The following is a 27,675-nucleotide window of genomic DNA, read 5'->3' on the forward strand; positions in this document are numbered from 1 at the left end:
TTTTTTTTTTTTTTTTGTAAAACTATGATTAATCACTTGTTTGTCTGTATATTTAGCCATCGATTGTAACAGGTTTACACCAATTTAGAAGAATTGATCCGATTGTTTGTGGTGATTGTTTCGTTTACATGAATAACATGATTTTTTTTTTAAACATAATTTTTTTTTTAAGAACCACAAATTAAAAGCCTACCAATAATGACATCCCAAAACAAAAACCAAAAATACAACTCTTATCTCTTATTTTTCTATACTTATTGGTAAATTAATTTTAAGATCAAGATTTAAGAGTCTACCATTAATCATGCTCTAAGTCGATCGGCAAATAAAATAGTAGTGTGTTTTTATTTAAAACGTCACTGATTTAATTATATGAAAATGACTTCAATTACATAACTAGACAATTTTTTGACATTTCACGTAAAAACAAGAAAAAAAAAGAGTGAGTATCAAACGTAACATATGAAATTATTTCACAAGAAGTAAAGTTATATTAACTCCGTTTTGATTTATGTTCTGTTTTAGCATGTAAAAATTAAATATAATTCATAATTTTTGACCAATCATATTATATATTATATTTTTTAATTGATTAAATTTGTTATATTTAATAATATTTTTACAAGAAACAGAAAAATGATATGTTTTTAATATGAATCTAACAACTTTAAACATAGCTTAAAAGACGAAAAGAGTAGGAATAAAACGCCATTAACTAATGATTAATCTCTCGTTAAACAATGTCAACTTTGACCGTGACATGTTCAATGTCGTATTCGAAATTTTATTTTCTAACACACAAAAAAGGAGGAACACACGGAAATTAGAGTATATATAAATAGAGGAAGCCGGTGAGAAAAAAACAGAAACATAACACTCACACACCTTTTATTAACACAATCTCTCATTTTCCCACCTCACATCTCTCAACTGCTTCATCTTCTTCATCACATTCACAACACAACTACTCTGATTTTGGTTTATCAATGACGCTGAGTTACTATTTAGCGGAGCATCCTACCATCGTTAACTTCCGTTGGAGTCCCACCCTATCATACGCCTCGACTTGGTCTTTCCTCTTCGCCGCCGTCTCCTCTTACGTCATCTCTGCCGTCACTCTCCATCTTCTCCTCCTCGTAATCCTCTCCCTCTGTCACCGCCGCCGCGGATTCTCCCTAGGTTTGATCCCAGCCCTGCACAGCTTGTCTATTTCCGTAATCTCAGCCGTCATCTTCGTCGGTATCCTCCTCTCGGCCGCTGCAGAGATCCGAGACACGCGTTGGCTATGGCGGCGTACGCGCACCACCGCTCTCCAATGGTTCCTCTGTTTTCCCGTAGGCACACGCGCTTCGGGGCGCGTCTTTTTTTGGTCTTACGTGTTTTACCTCTCTCGGTTCCTTCACTTGCTCCGCACCTTCTTCTCCGTGATACGACGTCGTAAGCTAAGCTTCTTCCAGCTTATTAACCAGTCTTCTCTCCTCTGTATCTCCTTCCTCTGGCTCGAATATTCCCAATCTTTTCAGGTAAAACAATAATCCGGTTCACCACACTTTAAACCGGAATTTAATCACCCAACCGAATGTATTCTAAATCGGACCGTGCTCCCGTGTGTTTCTTTTTGTTTTGTAATAGGTTGTAGCGATACTGTTGACGACCGTATCGTACGCCGTTGTGTACGGGTACAGATTCTGGACGGAGATTGGGTTACGCGGCGCGTGTTTCCCGTTCGTCGTTAACTGTCAAGCCATTCTGTTGGGGTGTATGACGGTTTGCCACGTAGGCGTTTTATGTATACACCTGGTCAAACGCGGCGGTTGTAACGGTATCGGTGCTTGGCTCTTTAACTCCGTTCTTAACGCTGTTATATCGTTGCTCTACTTGAAGTTTTATTGCAAGACGCGTTCCATGACCAAGGCTAAGCCCACCACCACCATATAAAAAGTATAAAAATTCCAATCATTTTTGTATTATTGATAATTTATATTATTCTCATTCGGAGAAACAAATCTGCTTCAGCCAAAATATACAGAATTGGAGCTCAGGTTTTTGTATTCTGTTGTTGTATGATGATTAGTGTTGTTACATAGGAATAGGATTCATTGTATAGTTGTTCCGATACTCTATAGATCAACAAAATAAATATAAATATCTTTTGGATTATAAAAGAGTAGCTTACTTTGATATTTTCAAGATTCGTCTCTTTTCTCAGGTTGCAAGGAAATGAAAAAGTCAGGTAACTTCGTAAGTATATTTGTTTCCTTTTTCATACCTAATCAAAGAGCCTAATAAGGAGTTAAGTCAAAGGAACACTTTTTATGAATTTACGTTTTGTCCTAATAACCCGAGAAACTGAGAAAGGACAAAGGTTTATCTGTACAACATTGTCGGAAATAATTAATCTTCGGCGTCCACTTGTTTCCGGTCTATAAGAACGCCTTCGTCCCAACTCTCAGAGTATCTGTCGAAAAAAGCCCAACAATTATGAACATAGAGGCTAAGAAACATGGGGTTGCTCTAATTTGTGACCAAGATACAGAGGAGAAGAGTTTTTGACGAGTCACTGACCTTGTTCCATCCACGTCTATACAGAGGAACTGCCCGTGCCGCCATCCATCTTTGAAATGTCCAAAGAATATCTCACCCGACTTCGAATAGAACCGGCCTTCGCCACTGGCTTTTCCTTTCCAGAAATTTGCAAACCATCGATCACCTTTGTGGAAATAAAACCACCCCTGCAAGATGAAATGAAAAAGTTGTGTCTGTCTGATCAGACATCTTTACGTCACAACAGAAACCATTTCTACAGTCACTTCTCATACCTAATTGATAGATAAGGGAAGTAGAAAAAGAGTTTTACTTGGTACTAGCTTGAAAAAGTCTTAGGGACTTGGTGATACTAAGCAGTTTGTGTACACGTGTAGTCTTAATAGACAATAAGCTAATCCAAATTCAAAAAGGTCATAGACTATATCACCTTTCCGTGTATTAAATCTTCTCTCCATGTGCCTTGGAATACGTCTCCATTCTTGAAGTAGAATGTTCCGAGACCAGATCTTTTACCGTTGTGCCACATTCCATCATATATGCTTCCATCTCCAAGTACCAGACGACCCTGGTGGAAATATCCAGCCATTACTTTCGGATGAACTAAGAAGACTGTCTCAAACATAAGACAAGGGTCCATTTATGAATTGGCTACAATGAACAAAGCCAACAAGGCGGATTACCTTTCCTTCGGGAAGACCTCCTTGGCACCTTCCCTTGAACAGTCCTCCTCTGTACTGCATCTCCAGAATAGGACTCCATCTTTTTGATGAATCTCGTTCAGCTTCCTAAATGATGAAGAATTAAAATGGAAAATTCTGTCAGTTGACATCAGACTTGGACGATGTTCAACAAGGTAATTAGTACATGAAAATGTTAACAGATGTACTATGATTGTGGCAGCAAGCTTAAATACAATATCATGGTAACAGACTGAACAAAGGGGACTGCTTTTGCTTCTCTATGCATTATTGTTCGAAAAAAGAAACCCACTTTACTAGTGAAAGGATGAATTTATTTATTAACCTCAAAGACAGCAACATTGCTACTTACCAGCATAGATGCTGCTCGAGCGGATAAATTCTTTTGCTTTGTAAAATCAGCATATTTCTCAGCTAGCAGGCCAGATGCAGTATCATTAGGTTCTTTAGTCGAGCCATCAGGGTTGAAAAATGATTCATCTCTCGAATCAGCCTTCCTCGAGGGTTGGCTGGCGACACTTAGACTACTGTTCAAATTCTTTGAATGTCTCACACCAACAGGAAGGTTGACAATACCCAGGCTAAGCACTGCAGTGTCTCCAGAATTAGCTGGCCATTTCTGCTCATTCTGATATCCCGGATCCATACTCCAATTAGCAATTGGCTCCCTCTGGATAGCACCATAATCTACAAAAAAGATGATTTACCATTCTTTAAAATTGTTTAGGCTTAGGAGGTCACTACTTCAGCATCCTGTAAATAACAAGTAACGAAGCATCTCGACCAATACTACATACAAAAATAAGCTGAAGAAAGTTGTCCTCAAATTGTGTACCTTCTATATTTTCATCTTCGAGCTCCAATCGACTGTCTATGGATGGTTCTCTCTCTTTTAATGGGTATTCACTATCACTGTTCTCAGAAACTTCGAGGAGGTCCTCAGAGTCGATTTCAAATCCTTTAACTTTCTGACTGGATCTTTTTAAGTCAGTAGGGTCTGCTGAATCTTTAATCGAAACTGGCACCTCTTTAAGTCCACTATTAGTTTCTCTTTGTAGCTGTGAACGATATCTCGTGAAGATATTTAAAACATAAGGAACAAGACCAGAAAAAATGTTGCCTTTGTTGGAAGTTTCCTCTTCTGAAGAACTGTGATGACATATGCGACTTGCATTAATGCATAAAAGTGGTCACGAGAAATAAAATCTGAGTCTTGACCAAAACTATTATAGAACTTAATAAAAAAAATTAATAATGCTGAGACCATATAATTACGTTTATATGTTGAATTTTAGCTAAAAATGGTACCATATGCATGAGCTTGAAATTGTAAGCTGTTATGAATACCCACCTTCTAATAAAAAACGTTGTGACACGCACTTTAGGCTCCAAATCAGGTTCATGAACAGTAGATACTATAATATCTCCAGTGTACTCCATTGTTTGACGAAAAGTACGAAGAATTGTTTTCACATCCTTCTTCTGGAGAGGCACCGAACTAGCCATAATGCATATAATAGCGTTTAGATCCTGCAGGTTAGAAAAAGCATGGTTGAGATGAAAGGTTGCTTAAATTTGAATACGTAATTTCATAAGAAAATAGTTTTAAGGAGCATATCTTTAGAGTAAAAATGCCAATATACACACAATCAAAAAAATTCAAACATCCTTGCTCCTTAGGGAGAGAGATGCTATCTTTTTTAACGGTTTTTTTATAGGTCACTATGTTTAGTTTTTTTATTCCCAAATCCCAGTTATCAGATAAATCCTCAAACTAATACTTTTATTATTAGACCAATCTACTTTATCTTTTTGGAAGAGGGAAACAACTCAACAAAGAGTGTACAGGAGGAGAAAATAATCAAGCCAAGCACTTAAGTAGGACGGATGAATCTTCTATGCGATGCTCTTCAAGAGATTAGAAATACCTTTATACCAGGACGAAAGAATGGGGAGTCATATATAGCTCGTAAAATCGAAGTCTTAAGGTTGTGGCCAACTCCAAAACCAACCTTTGCCTCTTTGTAGCTTTCTAGAATCTGGACATAAGAGAGTTGAAGGATTGAAGAAATCTCAAGAACAGGAATGACTATATCACTAAAACCAAAAGAAAATTTTCCAAGAAAGTTACCGTTGTAACTTCTGAACTTTCCAGTTCTTTAATATCTTTATCCATCACGCCAATGAAGTTTCCATGTATCCCCTGAATAAACCCATATACAAAAATGACAAAAAAAAGAGAGTATTCTGTGAAAGACAGCTGCAGCAGGAAAAGGAACCTTACACTTATCAGAGCGGAAGCTGCATTTATTGCCATGGAAACAGCATTGTTTGCATTTCTCAGTGCCTCGTCCAAAGTTACCAAATCCTTCTGTAGTAAAACCTCTATGTCGATATCTAAAAAGCCCAAATCAAAGTCAGTTCATGGTCAGCAGAACTACTAAAACAAAAGGCAGTTATTCTTACACTATTGTGTCAGAAAAATCTTTCATAATACGAATAATAGTACCTATACAGAAATTGGTGTGTTGCTGCAGTTTTCTAGCCAATTCGTTAACCTGCACACAACCTGGGAAATTAGAAAAAAGGGAAAAGACTACAACTAAAGATACAAAATGTAGGTTTGCAGATAGGGATGCCATTTTCTGGACTGTTTTTAGTTTGTTATATGAAATAGTATACAATATAAGATTGTTGACAGGACATGGCGATGATGGAAAATTGGGAAGGTGCACTGTTGGAAACACATGAAGCCACTCGAAAATTCTCCACCTATTTTTCTTCTCTATCAATTCAGGTATAAAAGTTCTACTAACAGCTCCAGGAAAACCGTCCAAACGAAACGACATAACTAACTACTTTTTGAAGTGACAATCCTATAATCAAGACTTTGCGACAGTAAAAGCAGCTAAAAAAGATGTCTCAGAAAAGGAATTGATAGAAAATAAAACTAGGTAGCGAACTTCCAAATGGGCTCTCTTGAGACATACCAAACAAGTACAACTTTAAAAGCAACTAAAAACTACCTCTTCTAGACGCTTTCGGCCTTCAAAGCTGAAAGGCTTTAACAGCACAGCAACAGCTAAGTTACCACCAGATCTTACTGCAGCAAGAATATTCATAGCTTCAACCTGATCAGAACCATATCCAGCACTAGCCACCTGGCAAGGGGAATAGTTTAACCAGAATCAGATGTTTGGCCGTTACTGTTCCGCGAAATTAAAATTTTGGAAAACTTGAAAACCATTAGCAGATTCATTAAGAGAATATGGAAACTTAGGAAGCATGGTTGTTAATGATCAATTCATACTGTGTATCTTGTTCAGTTATAAAAAAGGATAGAGTCCTACAAGTAATTCTACTAACGCAACTGTAAAACAGAACACAAAACAATGATAGGTAGAAAAGTACAAACAAGGATGAAGGCCCTTGGACGTGATTGTATCAGCTGAATTGAATTCATGGTCTTGGAAAAATTATCTGTAAACATAAACAGAGAAGCGATAGGTAAGAAAGGTAGCATATCCTTATTATCTTCTTGAACAGCCAGCTGTATATATATGCTAATAGAAGAAACACAGTAAGGCAGAAGAGCTAACTAAACTAAGATTTTTAGTGTAAGAAATAGATTATGAACCTTCTTGATTGGACCGCTGCTGTAACACTAAATCTCCAGAGCTGTCTTTGCTAATACTCCTGAAAAAAGTAGCGATGCCAGTTAAAAATTTGGTGAATTTCATGAATACACAGAACGTAGATAATCCATTCAAGCCATAAGCTTCATCAGTAGAAGGCAGCAACAAGAAACCATCAGGATTTCGGAAATTAGAGTAAAAACGCAAAGTGGGATTCTTTGTTGTAGTAGATAAAACAGAATCAAGTATATACCAAAAGCGGAGAGGAAGAGAAGGAAAAGGAGAATCCAAGCAAGAATTTATGATAGACTCCTTGCGACTACCGATGACAACGACCTCAATGAACTCAGCTCCATGCTCATCTCTCTCGCACGTCTCCACACGAGCCGAATCCCTCACCAAGCATGTCACACAAACCCGACGCGCCTTTCGAGCCGTACATTTCAATCGCGCCGTAGCGCCATGGGACGAAAACGGAATGCCAAAAGCAGGAACGAGAGCTAAACGAGAGAACAATGGTACTCGGAGAGTGGAGAAAACAGGAAGCTCCATAGAAAGCTGCATAGCTCCGCTCCCACGGATTCACTTATTATTACAATACACGAACAAATCGGGTCACATGAATAGATAGATGATGAGATTCAGACGAAGGTTAAGATCGGAGCAGAGCATGTCTGAGGTTCTCCCGATAACTCTGAAGAAGAAGAAGAAGAGTGACAAAAAAAATATCCAGCGCCGGCACCGTGAATTTGCTAATTGTCATCAAATCCTCATGTTTACTACTAATTGATGTTTTAGCCTCGTATTATACTATTTTCCAATATGAACCCCCTACTTTTTTTTGGTTAGAATGGACCCCTAGTTTTTAAGTTGACGAATCGTTAGCGAATATTACTTTTGAAACGATGAACTACATCCTCATATTTTGGTCTGATATAACTTTTAACATAGTATACTTTTTTGGTCAATGATCTCTTCATAATCAAATCTTCCCTTATACTAATAGAGAAAGAAATATCTTTTAGTCTACTAAATTAATGAGTCCAATATATTTTACCAGATGACAGTTCTTTATCAACCACTAGAAAAAAAACAATTAGAGAAAAATACGACTCTTTTTGGTATATTGTTTAAAAAGAACATACGACTTGAAAAATCAAATCTAAAAAACACATTCTTTCAAACCAGGATACACGATTTTTTCTTCAGCATTATGTGTGTGTTTTTTTTTTGCCAAGGCATGTATGTTTAATTAAGCACATATCTTATAGAGGAAAATAAATAATAATATATTTTATATTAAAAAAATATGGTCCCTCATATAAAAGAAGAACTTCAGATCCAAAATTTAGAGAAAAAAAATCCAGCGATATATCGTACTAATTAAATGTAAAAAAAAAAAACTATAAAAATCAATAAAAGCTTGATTTTATTATTGTTTGTTTGGTACAACAAATAATAATAATAAAGTGAGAAAGTATAATTAATAGAGTTTGCTTCACGTTTGAGTTTACAAAGTGTAACGAGACGTCAGGAGAATTTGTATCGGGTCGCAAGTGTCACCTTAGTGGATTTTGTCTTGGCTTTGTAGCTTTTGACCTTTTCGCAGCCAGCGAATCACATCGCTACGTTACAGTGCACCTAGTCGTCTCTGATCACCCCCACAGTCTCAAATATTAGATCCGACCCGGGACGGACATTTCTCTGAAGCTTCGTTTTTGAGAGATTCGTATTCCTCCTCTGTTCCATATGATTTAACAATTATCCTCTTTGTCCTTCGCCAACTTCTTCCGCTCTTCAAACTTCATCCAGGTACCATTATCTCTCTCTCCTCGAGTTCCCTCCTCGTGGGCTTTCAGATTGTTCTTGTATTATTTTTCTCGAAAGATACTGTGAGAAGTGTTTCTCTTGCTCTGTCTCTTTTGATATCTCATATCACGTGGGATCTGAATTTTTAGTCGCGGTGTTGACAAGTTTTGCCCAATTTGGATATGTTTTTTATCCGTGGTTTCTGCGTGTTTGTTTTGGAATATTGGTGATTATAGTAGTCAATTGGATTCGGAATTATGAAGCTTTAGATACTAACTATCTAAGAATCTTCATCTTTATTCGCTTCTAATCCTCCACTGAGTTCATTAGATACCCAATTCTCGGTTCATAATTGCTTTTAGAGGTTAATTTATGTTCCTGAGATTCGAATTTGCAAACAAAACTATTCCTTTTTGTAAGTTTTATACAAATGGAGAAAATTTGGTTTTTTTTATTTATATATATATTATATATTCAAGGATGTGCTGGTTAGGGATCTCTTATCCCTATGTCTTCTGGGTCGTTGTTAGATATATTGTTTAGTTCTAAACTTCTTTTATACATGATTGTTGGGGAAGGATCTATTATGTGGGTCACAGTTATGAAAGACATGAGAGCTCAGCTCTTGCGTTTATTTTAGAATTTAGATTCTGGTTCTACTCAACTTGCATGTTTAGGCTCTTACATTGTTTTTCTAGTCTCTTGTCTGCAATTTTATGCTTGTCTTTACCCAAAACAAAAAAAAAACTCAAACTTTGTGGGGGAACTTAAGGTGGCACTGAGTAATATTTGATTCTCATTGCTGCAGTTTGTCTTGAGGTTTATCTGGAAAAATAAAGATGGAAGTTTGCGGGCATCTGAATCCTGATAACTTAAAGAACCGTCCCTTGACTCCGATTAGGATTCTGAGGGGTCTGATGATCCTACTGGTCTTTCTGTCTACTGCTTTTATGTTCCTGCTCTACTTTTCACCAGTAGCTGCTCTAGGGCTACGGCTTCTGAGTGTGCATCAATCTAGGAGAGTTATCTCGTTAATCTTTGGTCTCTGGCTAGCTTTGTGGCCTTACCTGTTTGAAACGGTTAACGGGACAACTGTGGTGTTCTCTGGTGACAGCATTCCGGGTGAGAAACGTGTTTTGCTTATTGCAAATCACAGAACAGAGGTGGATTGGATGTATGTGTGGAACATTGCGTTGAGAAAAGGGTGTCTTGGCTACATCAAATACGTTCTTAAGAGCAGCTTGATGAGATTGCCTATTTTTGGCTGGGGTTTTCATGTTTTGGAGTTTATACCCGTGGAGAGGAAGCGGGAGGTCGATGAACCTGTTTTGCTTCAAATGCTTTCATCTTTTAAGGATCCTCATGAACCCTTATGGCTTGCTCTATTCCCAGAAGGAACCGATTTCACGTATGATATGCTTCCTATCTAATTTTACATATGAACCAACATAACAATCAAGTTGCAACGTATGTTTAACTGCTCTAGATATATAATCTAATTCGTAATTAATCTGTATCCTTGAAAGTAACGTATGGTGTTTTCTTGGTAGGATATTTAAAACCACTGAACATCTGTCTTGCAAAATATGATAGTAACCCTCATTTCCAGGAATTGCCTGCTAATGCATGAATGTGTGAACTGCTGCTCATGATCTATCTTCTTTCATTTTTCTGAGACCTTCCTTACTTTGATATGCAGTGAAGAGAAATGCAAGAGAAGCCAAAAATTTGCAGCAGAAGTTGGTCTTCCAGCATTATCAAACGTACTTTTACCAAAAACAAGGGGTTTTGGCGTCTGCTTAGAAGTTCTTCATAACTCATTGGATGCAGGTATGGTCCACGAAATTTATGATCAAATGGTCGTGTATGTTCCCTTGTATATAGTAGTATCTCAAGCCACATGTTATGCCAACATTTATTGTTTTGATGACATTATGATGCCATGCATATTTTCTATGTTTCCAATGATCCCATGTGGGACCTCATGACCATAAGCAACTGAACAAGGCATTGTTGTTTTTATACTCAATATCTTGCGCTGTTCTTACGTCATCTTTTTGAAATGCAGTATATGATTTGACTATCGCATATAAGCCTCGCTGCCCATCTTTCATGGACAATGTATTTGGGACGGATCCTTCAGAAGTTCACATCCACGTTCGGCGAATTCCACTGAAGGAAATTCCAGATAACGAGGCAGAATCTTCTGCTTGGTTAATGGATTCATTTCAGTTAAAGGACAAACTGCTATCCGATTTCAATGCTCAGGGACAATTTCCCAATCAAAGACCAGGAGAAGAACTCTCTCTTCTGAAGTGCATCGCAACTTTTGCAGTGGTAATATCTTTGACAGTACTATTCATTTATCTGACCTTGTATTCACATAGCTGTTTCAAAGTATATGCTGGTCTAAGCGGCACATATTTATCGTTTGCTACTTATTACAAGTTCCGACCCTCACCTGGCTGTTTTAGAGAAGATACTTGTAAAGTAAAGAACCAGTAACTTTGTTGTACATACAATTCTTTCTTTGTATACAAAGAAATAATATCAAGAATTTACAGGCAGAAAAGATTTTTGGGATGCTTATTTCATTGTTAGTTCTTCGAGATATACCGTTACCTATCATTTGTATTCTATGTTGTAAGGAAAAGTTGACACTATGTTGGAACTGTGAAACCCTTGTGTTCATTGATTTGGAAACAACAACAAGGTCACTAAACCTTATTGTCAAAAGGTGTTGTTACTTCTGATTCAGCCAGTAAAGGAAGTTTCCATCTGAACAAAAACTTGTCGGTGATGGACAAAGCATAAAACCCACTTTGTCCCAAAAGGTTGTTTGCCTTCTTTTTGCAGGTGATGAGAGAAAGAGAGAGAAGACTGTTGCTCGGGCTCTTTAACTTAAACATTGGGATCAGCTTTAGAGGTAGAGCATAGCATCTCCTGTTTTCTTTATGTGCCGTTGCTTGTACACATGCCATCTTATCTCCTAATATGAGCAGGTGCAAGTGAGGTCAGGTTAGTTTTGACCAAACCAACATTGATGATCTTTCTTTGCTTTTTTGGTTGGGAAAGATTTGAGAAACACAAAACCAAACCAAACTACATGTCTATAGATACATTTACAGATTTACTCTTAGGGTGTATATTTGATTAACATCAATGAGAGGTAGAATTGTAATTCTAAACCTAAACACATAAAAGACACATATAGAAGAAATCCAGTCAATTAAATAATTTATAATTGTACCAAGTAACATCATCTTTCGTATGACGCATATACAACTTATTAAAGGCATCAAGGCAAACAAAATTCACAGTGCCAAAGAAGATGGGATTAAAAACAACAGGCACAAAGATTTTTGTTCCCTTGTTAACTTTTTTTGTTTTTTTGTGTGTAAAACTACCAAAATTTTCCTAACCCTGCCTCTTACAAGCTCTTATATAAATAGAGGAACGGTGCCAAAGAGTCATCATCATCACTTTCATCGTTATCCGTATCATAAAAAACACAAATACTTTATAAAAAAAATGGCGAAAATCTTCAGTTTTCACATTCTCTTCTTCGTGTTCATCACAAGTAACAACATCAAAACACACTCTGTTTTTTGTTTCTTCTCTGTTTCACTTATGTCTTAATATCTTCTTTTCGCTATTACATCCTACACTTACATCATCATCTCTCTGTTTCGTATAATTCCAAATGAAAACAATTCTAAAACTGTTTCTCAACATTTACTTCCTCATCATCATCGTCGATTGCACTATAATTCTCAGACAATAGTTTGTCTTTTGATAGTTAACATTCTTAATTCTTTTGGTTTTGTGTTTTGAAATTGCAGGCGGTATTGTTGTTTCCGCCACCGTCTTCACTTTTCAAAACAGTTGCCCTTACACCGTCTGGCCCGGAACACTCTCCGGCAACAGCATCACCCTCGGCGACGGTGGTTTTCAACTGGCTCCAGGTGCTTCCGTACAGCTCACGGCTCCTGTGGGATGGTCAGGCCGGTTCTGGGCTCGTACCGGCTGCAACTTCGACGCCTCCGGCCACGGTACCTGTGTCACCGGAGATTGCGGCGGCGTTCTTAAATGTATCGGCGGCGGAGTTCCTCCGGCGACTTTGGCCGAATTCACCGTCGGATCAAACAATGCCGGCATGGATTTTTACGACGTGAGCCTAGTCGACGGTTACAATGTCAAGATGGGGATTAAACCTCAGGGAGGATTCGGAAACTGCAAGTACGCAGGCTGCGTCTCCGACATCAACGAGATTTGCCCTAGCGAGCTTCAGATCGTGGATCCGGGTTCTGGAAGCATCGCGGCGTGTAAGAGCGCCTGCGCGGCGTTTAGTTCGCCGGAATTTTGCTGTACCGGAGCTCACTCGACGCCGCAAACTTGTTCTCCGACGTATTACTCGACGATGTTCAAGAACGCTTGCCCTAGCGCTTACAGTTACGCTTACGACGACGCTTCGAGCACTTTCACTTGTACCGGGTCTAACTACTTGATCACTTTCTGCCCTAACCAGTCCTAAACCGAAGTTCCGGTTTAAATTTAGGTCGGGTTTCTCTCTCTGTCTCTCACGTTTCTTTTGCTTGTTATGTACGGAAAGGGGAATAAATAAAGATGATTAAGAAGAAAGGTGATGACTATAAATCATCTCTTCCATTTTCAAGTATTTTGTTGTTACACACGCTTTGACTCATTTGCATTGTTGCTTTGATTAGAAACATGTATATACTACATCATATGATCCTAACATATCAATATCTGAATAACTAAAGATAGATGGATGCTTAAATATTAAAGATTAGAGGGTTTCTTTGTTTCAGGTCATTTGTTCTTGATGTACTTTACTTAAATGAGTGCGATAGTAAATTTTAGTTCTCCAAAAAGAGACATAGCTGACGACTTTTTTAAGCCACGGAATGGTACTTTAAACATGTGAACCCTTGGTGACCAAAAAAAAAAAACATGTGAACCCCCTAGCAGATTCCATAAAGTCTATAAGACGGTTTGTTAGTTATGTTAAGGAGATTGAGCTGATGATGCAGTCAAGATCAGTACTGTTTCTGGCTTCTTTAAGTTTCCAATTGCAAGGCTTCTTCATTCCTGTTGCAGCCTAAACGAATCCTACAATAACCCTGCAGAGCTCATCAACACAAATGGCATCTATTTTGTATATATTGATAAACCAGTAATGCTGCTCTTAATTAATCTTATGTCTGTGACCTCCCTTATTTGATATTTCAGTGAAGAAAAAATGCAAGATAAGTGCAGCTGAAGTTAATTGGTCTTTCCCCTAGCATTATGTTCTACGTAAATCTTAGGACGCATAAATGGTTCATGCAAATTTGATGAAAATGTTTGTGAATGTTCACTTACATATCCTCTGAAAGCACTTACAGTTTTGATGACACTTTAATAGCTTGCGAGTACAAGTAAAGGAGCTAGATTCCAGCGAACGAGGCAGAGTGTTCTGCTTGGTTAATAAATTCATTTCAGTTGAAGTACAAACTGCTATAATATTTCAATGCTCATGGTTTTTCAGGGACTCCCCCGACAATTAATCATCGTCTATATTCTGAAGCTGCAGGTCGCAACTTTGGCAATGGTAATATATTTGACAATACTATTCATCTATCTCACCTTTGTATTCGCATATATATGTTTCAAAGTACAGTATATGCTTGTCTAAGCGGCACATATTTATCTTTTGCTAGTTTATACAAGTTCTGACCCTCACCATCTACACTGGTTTGATTAGTCTTTTAGAGGATATTTTAGTAAACAAGTAAATAAACCAATAAGTACTCTGTTGTACGTACATACGTCAAGACTATACAGGGAGAAAATATTCCTGATCAGTTGCCTCTTTCATCATTAGTTCTTGAATATTAGAGATTCTATAGTTACTTATTAAGTGCATTCCAATGTTTCTCTCTTGAAACTCACATATATATTCATTTGACTTGCAAATGCCACTGTTGGCATATCTATGTATTCTTCCTAATAACTTTCATCTACCCCTGTGTGTCACTGAATTAGAAACTGCATAAAGTCATTGAACGTCACACTATTTCGATATTTTTTAAACATGAGTGAAGTAGTTACGATTAAGAATCGTTTTCAAAGAGAAAACGAATCTTCAATAAAAAAAACATAAGGTTTGAATTGCTGGAAAAAAAAAATACTTATATAGTTGGTCTTAGCCACACGGCAGCTGGTTTTATGACTAATCAACAACGTCGGCCCATAAGGTGAAGGGATCAAAGCAACACTCGTCATAGTCACGGCATGATTCAATTAAGAGCCAAAACTTATGAACCTGTTTGTAGGTCTTAATTAGCCAGTCTTCCATTTCATCGCTTAGGCGGATGTATTAATTAACAAAGGCATTGGGCAAGAGGTTCAATCCAATACGTTGATATCCAATCTGGGAATTAATGTCTCCAACTTATAAGTTGTATGAGTTAGTTGACTACGTGCGTATTGTATGTTGGGCCTAGCCGGCCGACTCATAACTTACTTGGTCGGCAAATCTTCTCTAGGGTTTTGGAATTAGATATAAAAATACGTTTGTACGTACGTATTGTAAAGCTATTCTTGTAAGAATTAATACCAAATCAATATATACATTAATATCATTCTATTTCTACAAGAATGAGAATGAGAGAGGAAATGAAGGCATAATCAACGTTTGGATAAACAGTGACGGAGTAATTGTCCTTTCCCAAGAAAACGCTCTGCAACGTCTCCTTCTCGTGCATCTGCATCCCATTCAAACCAAAGTTACCATTTTTATTCCTCAAATTTAACTATGAATAAAATATTGGCAAACTCGCAGTTCATTATATATATAGTATAGTATAGACATGTTTATTCCAGATCGATGTTCATTCTAAATAAACTACGGTATATAAACATGTCGATGCGTGCATGTAAAATCTCGTCTTTCCTAAGACCAAAAGTGAGATTGGATATATAGGATCAATTGATGAAGAGGATGGGAAGGAAGGAAAGAGAGTTATTTAGTTTTACTTGGGCCACAATGGCGTCAGATTCACCGGCGTAGACAACACAAGAACGCTCGCTCCAGGTCCCTTTGACTCTGAAATCACATTTCCTCTCCTCTTTGTTGTGAGCCAAAAACACATCAAGTTTGGCCCTTAGCTGAATCATCGACGATCTTTTCACCGTGTATAGCAGATCACCCGGGGCCGTACTCCCTCCTCTAAACACTTGCCACCTGTCATGCATGCTCACTATCTGTACGTACGTAATCACCAAAGTCTCTTAATTATTATTAATAAATATCAAAGCCATGCCTAGCTAGCTCCATCTGTTTTGAATTAATATGTATAAGTGACGTTGTTGTACGTACCTTCCCTTTCAAAGTCATGATCTGAGCTCCAGAACCATCCAGCAAGATCCTCTTGTCGTGAAGACTAAAGAAGGGGTCCTTCACCTTGAACAACAGGCATCCGTTGAAATTCGTTATCACGAAGTTACCGTGAGTTACCTTCATCAACTTCCGCACGATCGCCAGATCTACAGGGTGCGGAGAACAGTACTTTGGATCCACTATCACTCCAGTATGTGGAAGGGGATGGGGATGACCCGAAGCGCCAGCTCCTTGTGGGTAAGCGTACACATAGGGCTGCTGCATTCTTTTCTTTTCCTTCCTCACACTCTCTCTCTATTTTGTTTCGCTTTGCTTTGAAATTTTTTTATCGGTTATGCATGCTGTGAAGATAGGTTTAAGGTTCTGTTCTTATATAATTTTATAAAATAATATCGGGATATAGAATATGTTGACTTAAAAAGAGTTTTAAGTCTACGAGTATAAACTTCTTGTATAGATATATTTGTTTCTTTTGTTTCAAAAATATTTCAATATTAGTCTAATTAAGGTTCTAATAATTCTAAGATTTCCTTGAAGAATTGTCAACTATCTTTTTAGCACGGTTCCGAGAAAAATCTAACGATGTTTTATGTAATATATCTTAAAAATCTAACAAAGAATTGTCAAATATCATTTTAGCACGATTTCCCTAATCATATTTTTAAGTTTTTTTAAAAAACATATTAAAAATTTGATTATAAATGTAGTATTTTATATGATTAACAATTTTCTACAACTTTAAATCAATATTACTTATTTATTTTTATTTTAAAATATATGATTCATTATTAATAAACAAATAAAGATGCATAAAAGCCTAAAATATGGATTTTGTGAAAAAAAGAGATTAAGAATTGAATAGAATATGGATTAAAATTTTAAAATATTAAAGAGCATGCATGAGAGGGGAACAGCAATCGCACCTTCAAACGGGAATAGATCATGCAGGGCCGCATCAACACCGTGTGGACAATGTAACTCTTAGTGAAGAGACAAGTTTAGAATTATGGTTAGTAAACATCGAGTCATTAATGAAAGGGCCCTTAGTTATATATTTATATATATGCAGTATGCATACACAAATTCAAACACGTACGTCAACTTTTAATTGAGCCATTTATGATGAACTGGATTTTATATGTTTAAGTCATGAGTCTTCTCACTTGTGAACAAATTAAAAACAAAGAAGATAAAAATCAGTCTTCTCACCTCTTATTTTCAATGTCTCTTTCAAGATTAGTCAATACTATACTACATTACTACTTCTGAGTCTATTCACGAATATACGAATTTTACGCTTCCACACTAAACTAAATGATAAAACTGTCTTCTTCTTTTTTTTTTTTTTTGGTGTGCGCGCGCAAAACATACTTAATTTATCACAATGCAAAGCCATTAAACGATTACTTCTATGGTTGGGCCTTAGTTAGACCCATTAAACAATTCCTTTCTTCTGTTGGACCTTAACTTAACCAGTGAGGCCCACTCCATCTCTATCCTGAAAACACATCATCTTCTTTTGTTTCAACCAGTGAATCTTTTTTCAGGAATTTCCTTGCTAACTAGTAATGCATGGATGCGGCTCTTTTTTTTTGCTAAAATGCAAATATCATATATATGAAAAGTTTGGTTTTGCAACCATTACAACATGGATGCGGCTCTTTGTCTTATTTTGTTTTCATATTTTTTGAGACCTGCCTTATCTTGATATGAAATGAAGAAACATGTACGAGAACGCAGTTAAAGATTAATGCAGCTGAAGTAAGTCTTAGCATTATCAGACGTACTTCTACCATAAACAAGGGGTTGTGACGTTTTCTTAGAAGTTCCACATAACTCTTTAAATACAGGTTCAGGAAAATGTTTCTGTATATATAGTGCCACATTTTCTACAAACATTTATGGTTTTGACGACATTATGATATGGCAGCATGTATATCTTATATATGTCCAGTTATTTTGGTGTATAGGGAAATTCCCCAATGAAGAAGACCTCTCTGTTTTGACTTCTGAAGTGCATCGCAACTTTTGCAATATGGTAACATTTTTTACAGCACTGTTCTTTTATCTCATTATCCGACTTTGTATTGACATAGCTATTTCAATGTATATGCTGGTCTAAGCTCCACGTATTTATCATTTTGCTACTTTAGCTTAACCATCTATTGTGTGTTTTTTAAAGAAGATTCTAGTAAAGAAGTTAAGAAATTAAATCTGTTGTAAATACAAATTCTTTCTTTGCATAAGAAAAAAAAATATCAAGAATTTACAAGCACAAAGATCTCTGGGCTGCCTCTTTCGTCGTTAGTTTAGTCCTTTGAGATTCTAAAGTTAAAAAAAAGTGTATTCCATATTGTTGCTCTCTGGAAACTTGGTATATTGGAACTCTTGCGTTCGATCGTTTAGTTAGAAACAACAACAGGTCACACTAACCCTGATTGTCAAAAAGGTGTTCAAACTTCTGATTCAGTCGGTAAAGGAAGTTTTTATTTAAAGGAACTTTGTCAGGTGATCAACAAAAGCATACAATCCAATTTGCCCCATAAGGATTCTGACCTTCTTTTTGTAGGTGATAAGAGAGAGAAATAGATAGAAGACCGTTGCTCGCCGCTCTTTATCTGCTAGCTAAGTTGTATCATTTGATTCTCTCGTAGAGAGCATAGCATCTCCTGCTTTCTGTACATTTTTTTGTTCCTTCATACATATGTCATCTACTCATTTATCTCCTTATCTGAATAGGTAGGTAAAAGTGAAATCAGATTAGTTTTTGACAGAGCCGACTTTGAACTTTATTTTAACTTTGTGGAAAGACTTGACAATCGCAAATCTAACAATGTCTATGGATACATCCAATTTGACTGTCATTATTATTACGATATGGAAATATACCAAGAATATCTTGAAATACCACCCTAGTTTACATTTCCTTGTGTATTTATATCCTTTTGTAATGAAAGGTAAATAAGACCATTAATAATTAGTTGTATACCAGGTTTTAGATTTTTCACGATGTAGGCCTCTTAGCATATGTATATTATTCAATCATAAGCATAAAATCTGTAATAAGCTTTGCTCAAAGATTTTTACGCAGTATTAGAGCCAAGTTTGTTAACTCAAGTGATTAAGATGGTCGAAAATAGATTTTACCCTCGATACTAATGGAATTTGGTTAATTAGTAGAAATGGACTGATAAAAACCATTATATTATGTCAAAAAAAAAAAAAAAAACCATTATATGATCTAGGATGTGTATTAGAATCTCAACATTCAAAATTGGATGGAGTTAAAGTAACCAAGTAACATATCTATAAGAGACATGTTTATATCATACTCAAGAGACAAGTAACCAAATAAAATCTTACAACTATTAATGTTTAATTCAAGCTACTAGCTACCACAACCGCATAAAATCAATTCGAAACCGTGTGGACCAATGTTCGATGTATTTCTTAAGTAGTAAGAAGAGTCCATCACTAGCTCTTAATTTGTCTCTTTCAGCTGATTTCTGAATATTTTCCGCAGACGCCGAAGATCGTAAGTATATCCGAGAAAAATACAAAACCAATTTATGTATTTCTTGGAAAAAGACATAATCTTGTGCTGGAAGAAAAAGCCGTCGTTGATCTTAGCCACACGGCAGGTTTTATGCCTAACAACGTTGACTCACTCACTAATTAATGAAAGGGTTCAAAATTCAATCAATGCAGCTCCCTCGAGTCACGGCAAGATTTTAATCAAAAGCCAATACTTACTATTTCCTCGGACCAAAACAAGTTGGTTCGATTTGTGAACCTATTTCTAAGTCTGAGTCTTAAGTCAGTCTTCTCAACTCGTAAACTTCAAGGTCTCCCGTTATACTATATAGTGATCCCTAGCTTTCATCGTTTTATTATCACTTGAATTTTATTTTTTATCAAAAATGTCCTTTTTGTATAGTTTTTCTTTAAACGAGTTAAGTTCTAGTTTAATACTATTTTTAAAAATATAAAATATTATGCAGAATATTGTTAAAATATTTTTAAAAGAATAATTAGTGCACAAAAAAAGATTATGCAGAATATTGTTAATCTGTGTAGAAAACTCCAAAGTAACACTTTTAAACTTATGAAATTAATATTTTAAAACCCGTTTCAAAGAAAACTCTCTCAGCAAAAGTTTTTTTGGTGAAACATAGAATGAATATAGAATTCAGAAAAATTAACAAAAATAAAAGAAAACTAAAAAAAAAATCTACTAGCGAAAAATAGAATGAATATAAAATTCAGAAAAGATAGGAAAGATGGAAGTGATGGCTGGTGGTCTAATGAAAGATGGTTTTTCACGTGCTGAAAAATCGTGGCTTGTTGTTTTCTAAACGGAACTTGTTAAAAAAAATGGTTTGATCTCAAGATGAGTTACCGTGTGTCGTCATGTATTGATGTCTTAGCCATGTCTTTTGCGTGTCTCCTGTGCTCATATGATATCCTTGCCTAGCACACTTTTCTTGGGTTCAAATTCCAGATGGCTCGTGGCTGATATGATCTAAGACTTTAAGATTCGACTGATGCATGGTACGTTCAAGTTGCAAACCCCCTCTTATATGTGCATCTATTCATCGGATCTTAATGTCTTATATGTGTATCACCTATTCGGGTGTAATAGTACTCATGCATGGATCACAATATATAAACACACATCTATCTGGATCTAAGATTTTTAAATCACAACAAAACATGTCTATATGCATGGATATGATCTCATATTCGGAGATCACAATTAAGACACATCTATTTGGGTCTCATTCTCGCGGATCACACTGAACCCTAGGGCTTAAATAGTGTGCATCGGCCCTGGCTGAGTCAAAACCAAGTTAGGATTTCTCAATGTTTTTTTCACCAGCTTGTAATAAATTAATTAATGGAATAACAATTAAGGCAAAGAAAATTCAGAGAGGAGAAAATTCAGAGAACCAAAAGAAAATATCTATAAAGAAAACAAAAAGAAACTAATTGATTTAATTAAAATTAATAACATTACATCCTTACCCTTCGATGGCTCGAACCCACATCTATAAATAGAGACGATGGGTGCCATAAGCATTCATCATTCACAGCACAGAAACACAACACAATACGATAAAGAAAATGGCCAATATCTCAAGTTTTAACATTCTCTTCCTCGTGTTCATCACAAGTAACCCACTCTAGCTATTCTCTTGTTTCTTCTATATTTCACTTATGTGTTATCTTTCTCCTTACGTTATTACATTCTTCACATGTTTTCTTTTCAAGGAGAATATATAGTTTTTATACTGTGTCTTAAGTTTTCTTTTATGAATTGTTTTATTTGTTCATCGTCTTCGATCACAACATATTTTCACCATAAATTCTCTAAAACTGTTTCGTAGTTTTGATGTTTTGGTTTTGTGTTTTAAAACTGCAGGCGGCATTGCTGTTTCGGCCACTGTCTTCACCATTAAGAACAATTGCCCTACCACCGTCTGGGCCGGAACTCTCGCCGGCAGAGGACCCAAGCTCGGTGACGGCGGGTTTCAACTGACTCCAGGTGCTTCCCGACAGCTCACGGCTCCAGCAGGATGGTCAGGCCGGTTCTGGGCTCGTACCGGCTGCAGCTTTGACGGTGCCGGCAACGGTAGATGCGTCACTGGAGACTGTGGCGGTCTAAGATGTAGCGGAGGCGGAGTTCCTCCAGTCAGTCTGGCTGAATTTACCCTTGTTGGCGATGGCGGCAAGGACTTCTACGACGTGAGCCTTGTCGACGGTTACAATGTTAAGATAGGGATAAGGCCTTCAGGAGGATCCGGAGATTGTAGGTACGCAGGTTGTGTTGCTGACCTCAACGCGAATTGCCCTAACGATCTTAAGGTCATGGGTCCTCAGAACAATGTCGTGGCGTGCAAGAGCGCCTGTGCACGGTTTAACACTGATCAGTATTGTTGCCGTGGAGCTTTCAACACTCCCAAAACTTGTCCTCCTACAGACTACTCGAGGATTTTTAAGAACGCTTGCCCTGACGCCTATAGCTACGCTTATGACGATGAAACCAGCACCTTCACATGTACCGGAGCTAACTACGAAGTCGCTTTCTGTCCATAAAAAGATTTGGGCCTGGTTTCTCCCCCTCGCGTTTCTATTAATATTGCTTGTTATGTACGGAAAGATAAATAAGGAAAGATGATGACTATGAATCATCATCTTCTTCCACCTTTTTAAAGCTTTTACTAAATTATTCAGTTGTTACATTATCAACTGATTTGCTTACTAAAAAGAAATAAGACAAAGGATTAATATTTACTTATTTGATCCCTATACAGTCCCTTATTAATATACATAGATGCTCTTCTCTTGAAACTCACATTTTTTATTTAGTTAATCAAAAGGTGTTCTAACGTTTAGTTCTGTCCGTAAAGGAAGTTTCCATCTTAACCAAACTTAATTTGTCGGTGATCGACAAAGCATACATAGAACCCACTTGTGTCCCAAAAGGATGCTTACTGTCTTTTCGGTCGAGAGAGATAGAAATACCATTTGCTCGTAGAGCATATAACATTTGTCTCCTGTGTTTCTCACACATTGTTTTGTTTATTTCCATGTTATCTAATCGATCGTAATCTGAGTAGGTGCAAGTGAGTTCATGTTCAAACCAACTTTGATTTGTCTTTACCATTTGGGAAAGGCTTATAGAAAACCCAAAATACATTTTTATTGCCAATATAATTCATCAACCTGGCCACTTAAAAAGAAACCTTACAAAAGTTAGAGCTATTGATAAATGTTTGATAAGCCATGGCCGCATATATATACAAACCGTGTGGACGATGAGTTAAGAAGAGACTAGATTAGTAGAATCCTGGGTATAGTTAACATCCAGCCATTAATGAAAGGGCCCTTAAGTTATGTGCAAGTATACAAGGAAAGGTCACGTCAGATTTAATTAAGCCGTTTACTATTTTTTCCGACACAAAGTTAAGTCAATTTGTTAACTTGTTTCTCTACGTTCAAGTCAGAGTTCCCACCTAGTATTACTTTTCAAAGTCTCCCTCTAATACTATTTCTGAAGAGCCCGTTCATGGTTTAGTACTGGTCTACGGTTTCAAAACAAATGATGAATTCGTACTTATTGTCTAATCTCGCGATTTATCAAAGATCATGATTAAGCTACCGTACCAAAATTTTTTACAAAATTAATTTTGAAAAATACCACTATAGCTAGAGAATAACAAAAGAATTTTTTTTATATTTTTATTTTATTTTTGGGCAACAAAAGAGAAATTTAAGTGATGGAATCATGGAAGACCACGTATCTTGTTGCGCTGGATAGTTGTGTGTGTGTGTATTTTTTTTAATAAGGGAACCTCGTACGAACGTGTGACAATGGTACACGTGCGGTCCGGACGTGCGGTGGTCTGTGAATCTTCACAGCTCTTTGATTTTATTTTTTTTAATTGTAAAAGAAAGAGCAGTTAATTAGGCCATGCTCTTTCAGACTTTCACCATTACAGTCAACTAGATACAGTTAACACAAAGAAGCAATCATTAATGTTAGTAAAAATTCACAGAACCAAAGAACATGGGCTAACAATCTGAACAATACTATTTATTTACTGTAAATTAAAATTATAGAGACGTGTATAATAATTTTAACACGATGGGGGTTACCTCTTCTACTTTACAAAGCACTTACTTATAAATAGAGGATAGGTGGTGAGTAACTGACATTCATCAACCATCATTCACAGCACATTACTTATTTTACATCACAAAAAGCAAACTCGAAAAAAACAAAAAAAAATGGCGAATTACTCACGTATTCACATTCTCTTCTTCTTCTTTGTCTTCATCGCAAGTAAAAAGACCAAACTCACTCTCTATTCTTTTTGTCTCTCTCCTCTGTTTTTTTTTTTCTTCTAAATGAGAGTCATTTCAATACCTTGTTTATAGTTTCATCGCCCTGGACAACAACATGATTCTCATAAATAAAAATTTCGTTTTTTCTTCTTTGGATTTAACAAGTCTTTTGTTTGTTTGTGTGTTTTGAAATTGCAGGCGGCATTGCTGTTTCCGCCACTGTGTTCACTTTACAGAACAGTTGTCCTTACACCGTCTGGCCGGGAATTCTCTCCGGTAACGACAACACCCTCGGCGACGGCGGATTTCCCTTGACCCCTGGCGCTTCCGTACAGCTCACGGCTCCTGCGGGATGGTCAGGTCGCTTCTGGGCTCGTACCGGCTGCAACTTCGATGCCTCAGGCCACGGTAACTGCGTCACCGGAGACTGCGGCGGCGTTCTCAAATGTAACGGCGGCGGAGTTCCTCCAGTCACCCTGGCTGAGTTCACACTCGTTGGCGATGGCGGCAAGGATTTCTACGACGTGAGCCTAGTCGACGGTTACAATGTCGAGATGGGGATTAAACCACAAGGAGGCTCCGGTGATTGTCATTATGCCGGCTGCGTCGCCGATGTCAATGCGGTTTGCCCTAACGAGCTTCGGATCATGGATCCGCATACAGGAATTATCGCGGCGTGCAAAAGCGCCTGCGCAGCGTTTAATTCCGAGGAATTCTGTTGTACCGGTGCTCACGCGACGCCGCAAACTTGTTCTCCGACGCATTACTCGGCCATGTTTAAAAGCGCTTGCCCTGGCGCTTACAGTTACGCCTATGACGACGCCACCAGCACCTTCACTTGCTCCCGATCTAACTACTTGATCTCTTTCTGCCCCACCCGCTCTTAAACCGGAGCTCCTGTTGCTTCTCACGTTTCTTTTGCTATTATTTATTTACGGATATATTATTCATCTTCTTCCACTTTTTAGAATTTTTTTTATTATAATTATTCAGCTCTTACACTCACCTCATTTGCGTTGTTGCTTTGATTTGTATCTTTTGAATTTTTTAACCAAGTATTGATGTTTTGCATTACCTAGACTGCTATACACATCATAACATATGACATTTAGATAAACAAAGATGGATTAGATATTAGAAGATTTCTTTGATTCAGGTCATTGGTTCTTGATGGACTTTACTTACATGGAGGGAGCAATGACAACTAGTGTTTACCCAATAGACAGAGCTAAGCTACTATACTTGAAACTTATAAGCCGCGGAAAGGTTAAAACATGTGACCCGCGCAGATTCTGACAGATTTTGGTTAGCCTATTAAAGGAGATGTATAGCTGATGCAGTTAAAGATCATTGTTTCTGGGTTCTTTTGGTTTCCACCTGCTAGCCTTCTTCATTCCTGTTGCTGCCTGAACAAATCCCACAATTACCTGAAGCTCATCCATTTGCTGTACACCAGAGAACTGTCTCAAGCCTTGCCAAAAATCAGAAGACAAATTCATAAACATATCACGGCAATATCTTACCTGAGCCATGAAGTGTCTCTGAACAATGTCAGTCAGTTGCTCCTTTGTTGGATTAGGAAGAGCATCCACCTTCACAGAATGAGATCAATCACTCACCTGTTGTCAAAAACAATAACTCTCTTCTAACATAGGATTGCTCTTTTTTAACTTACGAGGTTATAATGTCGCCAATATCTCAGTAATGCAGGCATATCCAGTTTCGAAAGATCAACCTTCTGCACAGAAACCATTTTCCCAAATGAGTAACCAAAAAGCATTATAATGAAAATCCCACCAGTAGAAGAAGTCCGATGAACTACCATGTTCCCACGATGTGTTAAGCTCGAGTTTTTTGAGTGTGAGTCACAAGAAAAGGCCCTGCCGATTGCCTTTTGAGATAACCGCGATGATCTGTGTCCTCTCTGCTTCGACTTATGAGGCTTCAAAGTGTCCTCGGTTGCTGCAAAAGACAGCAGAGGATGATAAGAATTAAGAACCAATTCAAAAGACAAAACCTTTATTAGAATACTAGATAACAAAACAAAGAAAAGCTCCCAAGCATGCCACATTTATTAAAGAGTTTCGGACCATTCATTGACAGAGACAAGGAGAGCCTAACTTACTCATATCAGAGGGATTGTTCCACTGAGTATGCGCGACTTCAAGATCACTGTCTACTTCGTTCCCTGTAGGATGTTCAAGGACACTAAGCGCATTCCTCTGCAACTTCACTTCAATTCCATTAGTCAAAACCTGAAAATCAAAAGCAAGAGGACTAGATTTTTTTAAAAATTGCACTTGGTAAACAAGTAAAGTTTGAGACTTTTTGAGAAATGGGAATGCAGGGAGACAAGAACTGGTGGAACTTGATATCGAAATTAGTAAATTATTGATGCGTTGGGTTAAGAGGAAATTGTATAAGATACTGATTTGATTATAAAACTAGAGAAAAGGTGAAGATAGTAATGATCAAAAGAAGAAAACAAAAAGATCAGAGAGATTAGTGAGTATAAATTTTATAATAGTAAAACTAGGCAGCCTAATGAAATGGAGAACTTCTAAAAAGAGTTCACATCAAAACCAAAGGTAAGAAAAATCTGGCAGTGGATGAAAAAGACCCATCTGAAAAAGAAAGAACAATAACCCTAAATATATTAGTTTAAGTATAGTATATCTCAATTTAGTGACAAGTAAAACAAATCTAAAAGCCAGCTTGAACCCACAAAGATGAAGAATAAAAGGGATAAGAAGGATTCTTCAAAGAAAAACTGATTGAGAAAAGAGAAAAAGAAAAGTTAAAAATAAATATAAAAAGTGCAGATCGTTATGATGCAATTTATGAAATAAAGTTACGATTTTTTTTTTAAGAACAATCAATCCCATCTTCATTTTGCTTTTCTTTTGTTGCGTTAATCGACTCGGTAACATCGAACTATCATTGGTTAGTTGCATTATTAAGCTAATCAATGATTCGAGCTAGATTCTGGATGTACATGTCTCTTCAGCTAATAAAAAGCATACAAAGATGAAATTTTTAGACAAAACCAGGTAAGAAGAAGAAAAAGAGCGAAGGCAAATGATGCTAACCAGCCAGTGCCAACCACCGAGTCCGACGGCTTTTTTAACGACGCCTTGAAGACCGACGAGGACAGATTTGGTACGGTTGTTTCCGGTAACGACAACTTTGGTATGACGAGGTAAGACAGACAATTCCTCTTCGCTACTGCAATCGGCGAAGCAACTCTGAAGCTGAGAGAATCCACCTCCTCCATTGAGGATGCTTGAGTTGTTGTTCTGCGCAGCTTCCAGCATTTGTGTTTCTTTCTTCTCTGCCCCCCCTCCCTTTATTATTAGAAAACAGCAAAGAAGATCGAGTTTTTCACGATCTTACAAAGAGAAGCTCGTGCATTTGTGAGAGATTGAAAAAAAGAGAGAAATTGAGCTGAAGAAATTTAGGGTTTAGTTGATTTCGGTGTTGGAAGAGGAAGTGAGGGGCTAAAGACAGAGTAAGAGTGAGAGAAGAAAGAGGGAAAAAGCAGAGTATGAGTAAGAGAGAGAAGGAGAGAGAGATACAGAGGAGGGAAGGGAAGGGACGATAGCGACCGCCTTCCTATCTCAACCAATGATTAATCACCACGTGTCTTTTTCTGCTGCCACCATTTTGCACTGTGGAAATTGAGCGGTTTTTTTCATGGATATGTACCCAGAAAAAAAAAACATTTTTTATTTAT

The 27,675-nt window shown here is 37.2% G+C and overlaps 8 protein-coding genes across 10 annotated transcripts; 5 read left to right on the plus strand and 3 right to left on the minus strand.

Moving 5' to 3' along the window:
- Positions 1-886: 886 nt before the first annotated feature.
- Positions 887-2,148, plus strand: LOC17894625 (elongation of fatty acids protein 3-like). The gene is made up of 2 exons (XM_006300476.2): positions 887-1,523; positions 1,633-2,148. The coding sequence occupies exons 1-2, from the start codon at positions 987-989 to the stop codon at positions 1,936-1,938; spliced, it is 843 nt and encodes a 280-aa protein (XP_006300538.2). The 5' UTR covers positions 887-986; the 3' UTR covers positions 1,939-2,148.
- Positions 2,149-2,217: 69 nt separating this feature from the next.
- LOC17894816 (protein ACCUMULATION AND REPLICATION OF CHLOROPLASTS 3) lies at positions 2,218-7,595 on the minus strand. Of its 2 annotated transcripts, XM_006300718.2 has the most exons (15): positions 7,134-7,595; positions 6,883-6,941; positions 6,661-6,725; positions 6,272-6,406; positions 5,755-5,803; positions 5,530-5,642; positions 5,377-5,448; positions 5,174-5,284; positions 4,597-4,775; positions 4,081-4,394; positions 3,598-3,932; positions 3,228-3,332; positions 2,975-3,112; positions 2,566-2,732; positions 2,218-2,458 (listed from the first exon to the last, which is right to left on the minus strand). In XM_006300718.2, exons 1-15 carry the CDS (start codon positions 7,442-7,444, stop codon positions 2,395-2,397), a joined length of 2,217 nt encoding a protein of 738 aa, XP_006300780.1. In that variant the 5' UTR covers positions 7,445-7,595; the 3' UTR covers positions 2,218-2,394. The 2 variants fall into 2 exon arrangements, with proteins under 2 accessions (XP_006300780.1, XP_023642832.1); XM_023787064.1 differs by lacking the exon at positions 7,134-7,595 and having other exon boundaries at positions 6,657-6,725; positions 6,883-6,901.
- Positions 7,596-8,318: 723 nt separating this feature from the next.
- LOC17894190 (probable 1-acyl-sn-glycerol-3-phosphate acyltransferase 4) lies at positions 8,319-11,278 on the plus strand. The gene is made up of 4 exons (XM_023787065.1): positions 8,319-8,692; positions 9,498-10,097; positions 10,389-10,519; positions 10,758-11,278. Exons 2-4 carry the CDS (start codon positions 9,529-9,531, stop codon positions 11,192-11,194), a joined length of 1,137 nt encoding a protein of 378 aa, XP_023642833.1. The 5' UTR covers positions 8,319-8,692; positions 9,498-9,528; the 3' UTR covers positions 11,195-11,278.
- An 89-nt stretch (positions 11,279-11,367) lies between these two features.
- Positions 11,368-13,378, plus strand: LOC111831841 (pathogenesis-related protein 5). Of its 2 annotated transcripts, none has more exons than XM_023787066.1 (2): positions 11,368-11,615; positions 12,532-13,378. In XM_023787066.1, the coding sequence occupies exons 1-2, from the start codon at positions 11,549-11,551 to the stop codon at positions 13,221-13,223; spliced, it is 759 nt and encodes a 252-aa protein (XP_023642834.1). In that variant the 5' UTR covers positions 11,368-11,548; the 3' UTR covers positions 13,224-13,378. The 2 variants fall into 2 exon arrangements, with proteins under 2 accessions (XP_023642834.1, XP_023642835.1); XM_023787067.1 differs by lacking the exon at positions 11,368-11,615 and adding an exon at positions 12,056-12,269.
- A 1,898-nt stretch (positions 13,379-15,276) lies between these two features.
- On the minus strand, positions 15,277-16,456 carry LOC17895004 (protein LURP-one-related 15). The gene is made up of 3 exons (XM_006300489.2): positions 16,074-16,456; positions 15,731-15,958; positions 15,277-15,459 (listed from the first exon to the last, which is right to left on the minus strand). Exons 1-3 carry the CDS (start codon positions 16,356-16,358, stop codon positions 15,334-15,336), a joined length of 639 nt encoding a protein of 212 aa, XP_006300551.1. The 5' UTR covers positions 16,359-16,456; the 3' UTR covers positions 15,277-15,333.
- Positions 16,457-21,186: 4,730 nt separating this feature from the next.
- On the plus strand, positions 21,187-22,392 carry LOC17895061 (pathogenesis-related protein 5). Its single transcript, XM_023787898.1, has 2 exons — positions 21,187-21,267; positions 21,517-22,392. The coding sequence occupies exons 1-2, from the start codon at positions 21,219-21,221 to the stop codon at positions 22,188-22,190; spliced, it is 723 nt and encodes a 240-aa protein (XP_023643666.1). The 5' UTR covers positions 21,187-21,218; the 3' UTR covers positions 22,191-22,392.
- Positions 22,393-23,745: 1,353 nt separating this feature from the next.
- On the plus strand, positions 23,746-25,016 carry LOC17896414 (pathogenesis-related protein 5). The gene is made up of 2 exons (XM_006301118.2): positions 23,746-23,940; positions 24,141-25,016. The coding sequence occupies exons 1-2, from the start codon at positions 23,886-23,888 to the stop codon at positions 24,827-24,829; spliced, it is 744 nt and encodes a 247-aa protein (XP_006301180.1). The 5' UTR covers positions 23,746-23,885; the 3' UTR covers positions 24,830-25,016.
- Positions 25,017-25,069: 53 nt separating this feature from the next.
- LOC17896139 lies at positions 25,070-27,499 on the minus strand. The gene is made up of 6 exons (XM_006302617.2): positions 27,032-27,499; positions 26,068-26,197; positions 25,765-25,904; positions 25,618-25,680; positions 25,466-25,534; positions 25,070-25,387 (listed from the first exon to the last, which is right to left on the minus strand). Exons 1-6 carry the CDS (start codon positions 27,254-27,256, stop codon positions 25,283-25,285), a joined length of 732 nt encoding a protein of 243 aa, XP_006302679.1. The 5' UTR covers positions 27,257-27,499; the 3' UTR covers positions 25,070-25,282.
- Positions 27,500-27,675: the final 176 nt, after the last annotated feature.

Source organism: Capsella rubella, unplaced genomic scaffold (assembly GCF_000375325.1).
Source record: "Capsella rubella cultivar Monte Gargano unplaced genomic scaffold, Caprub1_0 scaffold_2, whole genome shotgun sequence".
Classification (NCBI taxonomy): Eukaryota; Viridiplantae; Streptophyta; class Magnoliopsida; order Brassicales; family Brassicaceae; genus Capsella; species Capsella rubella.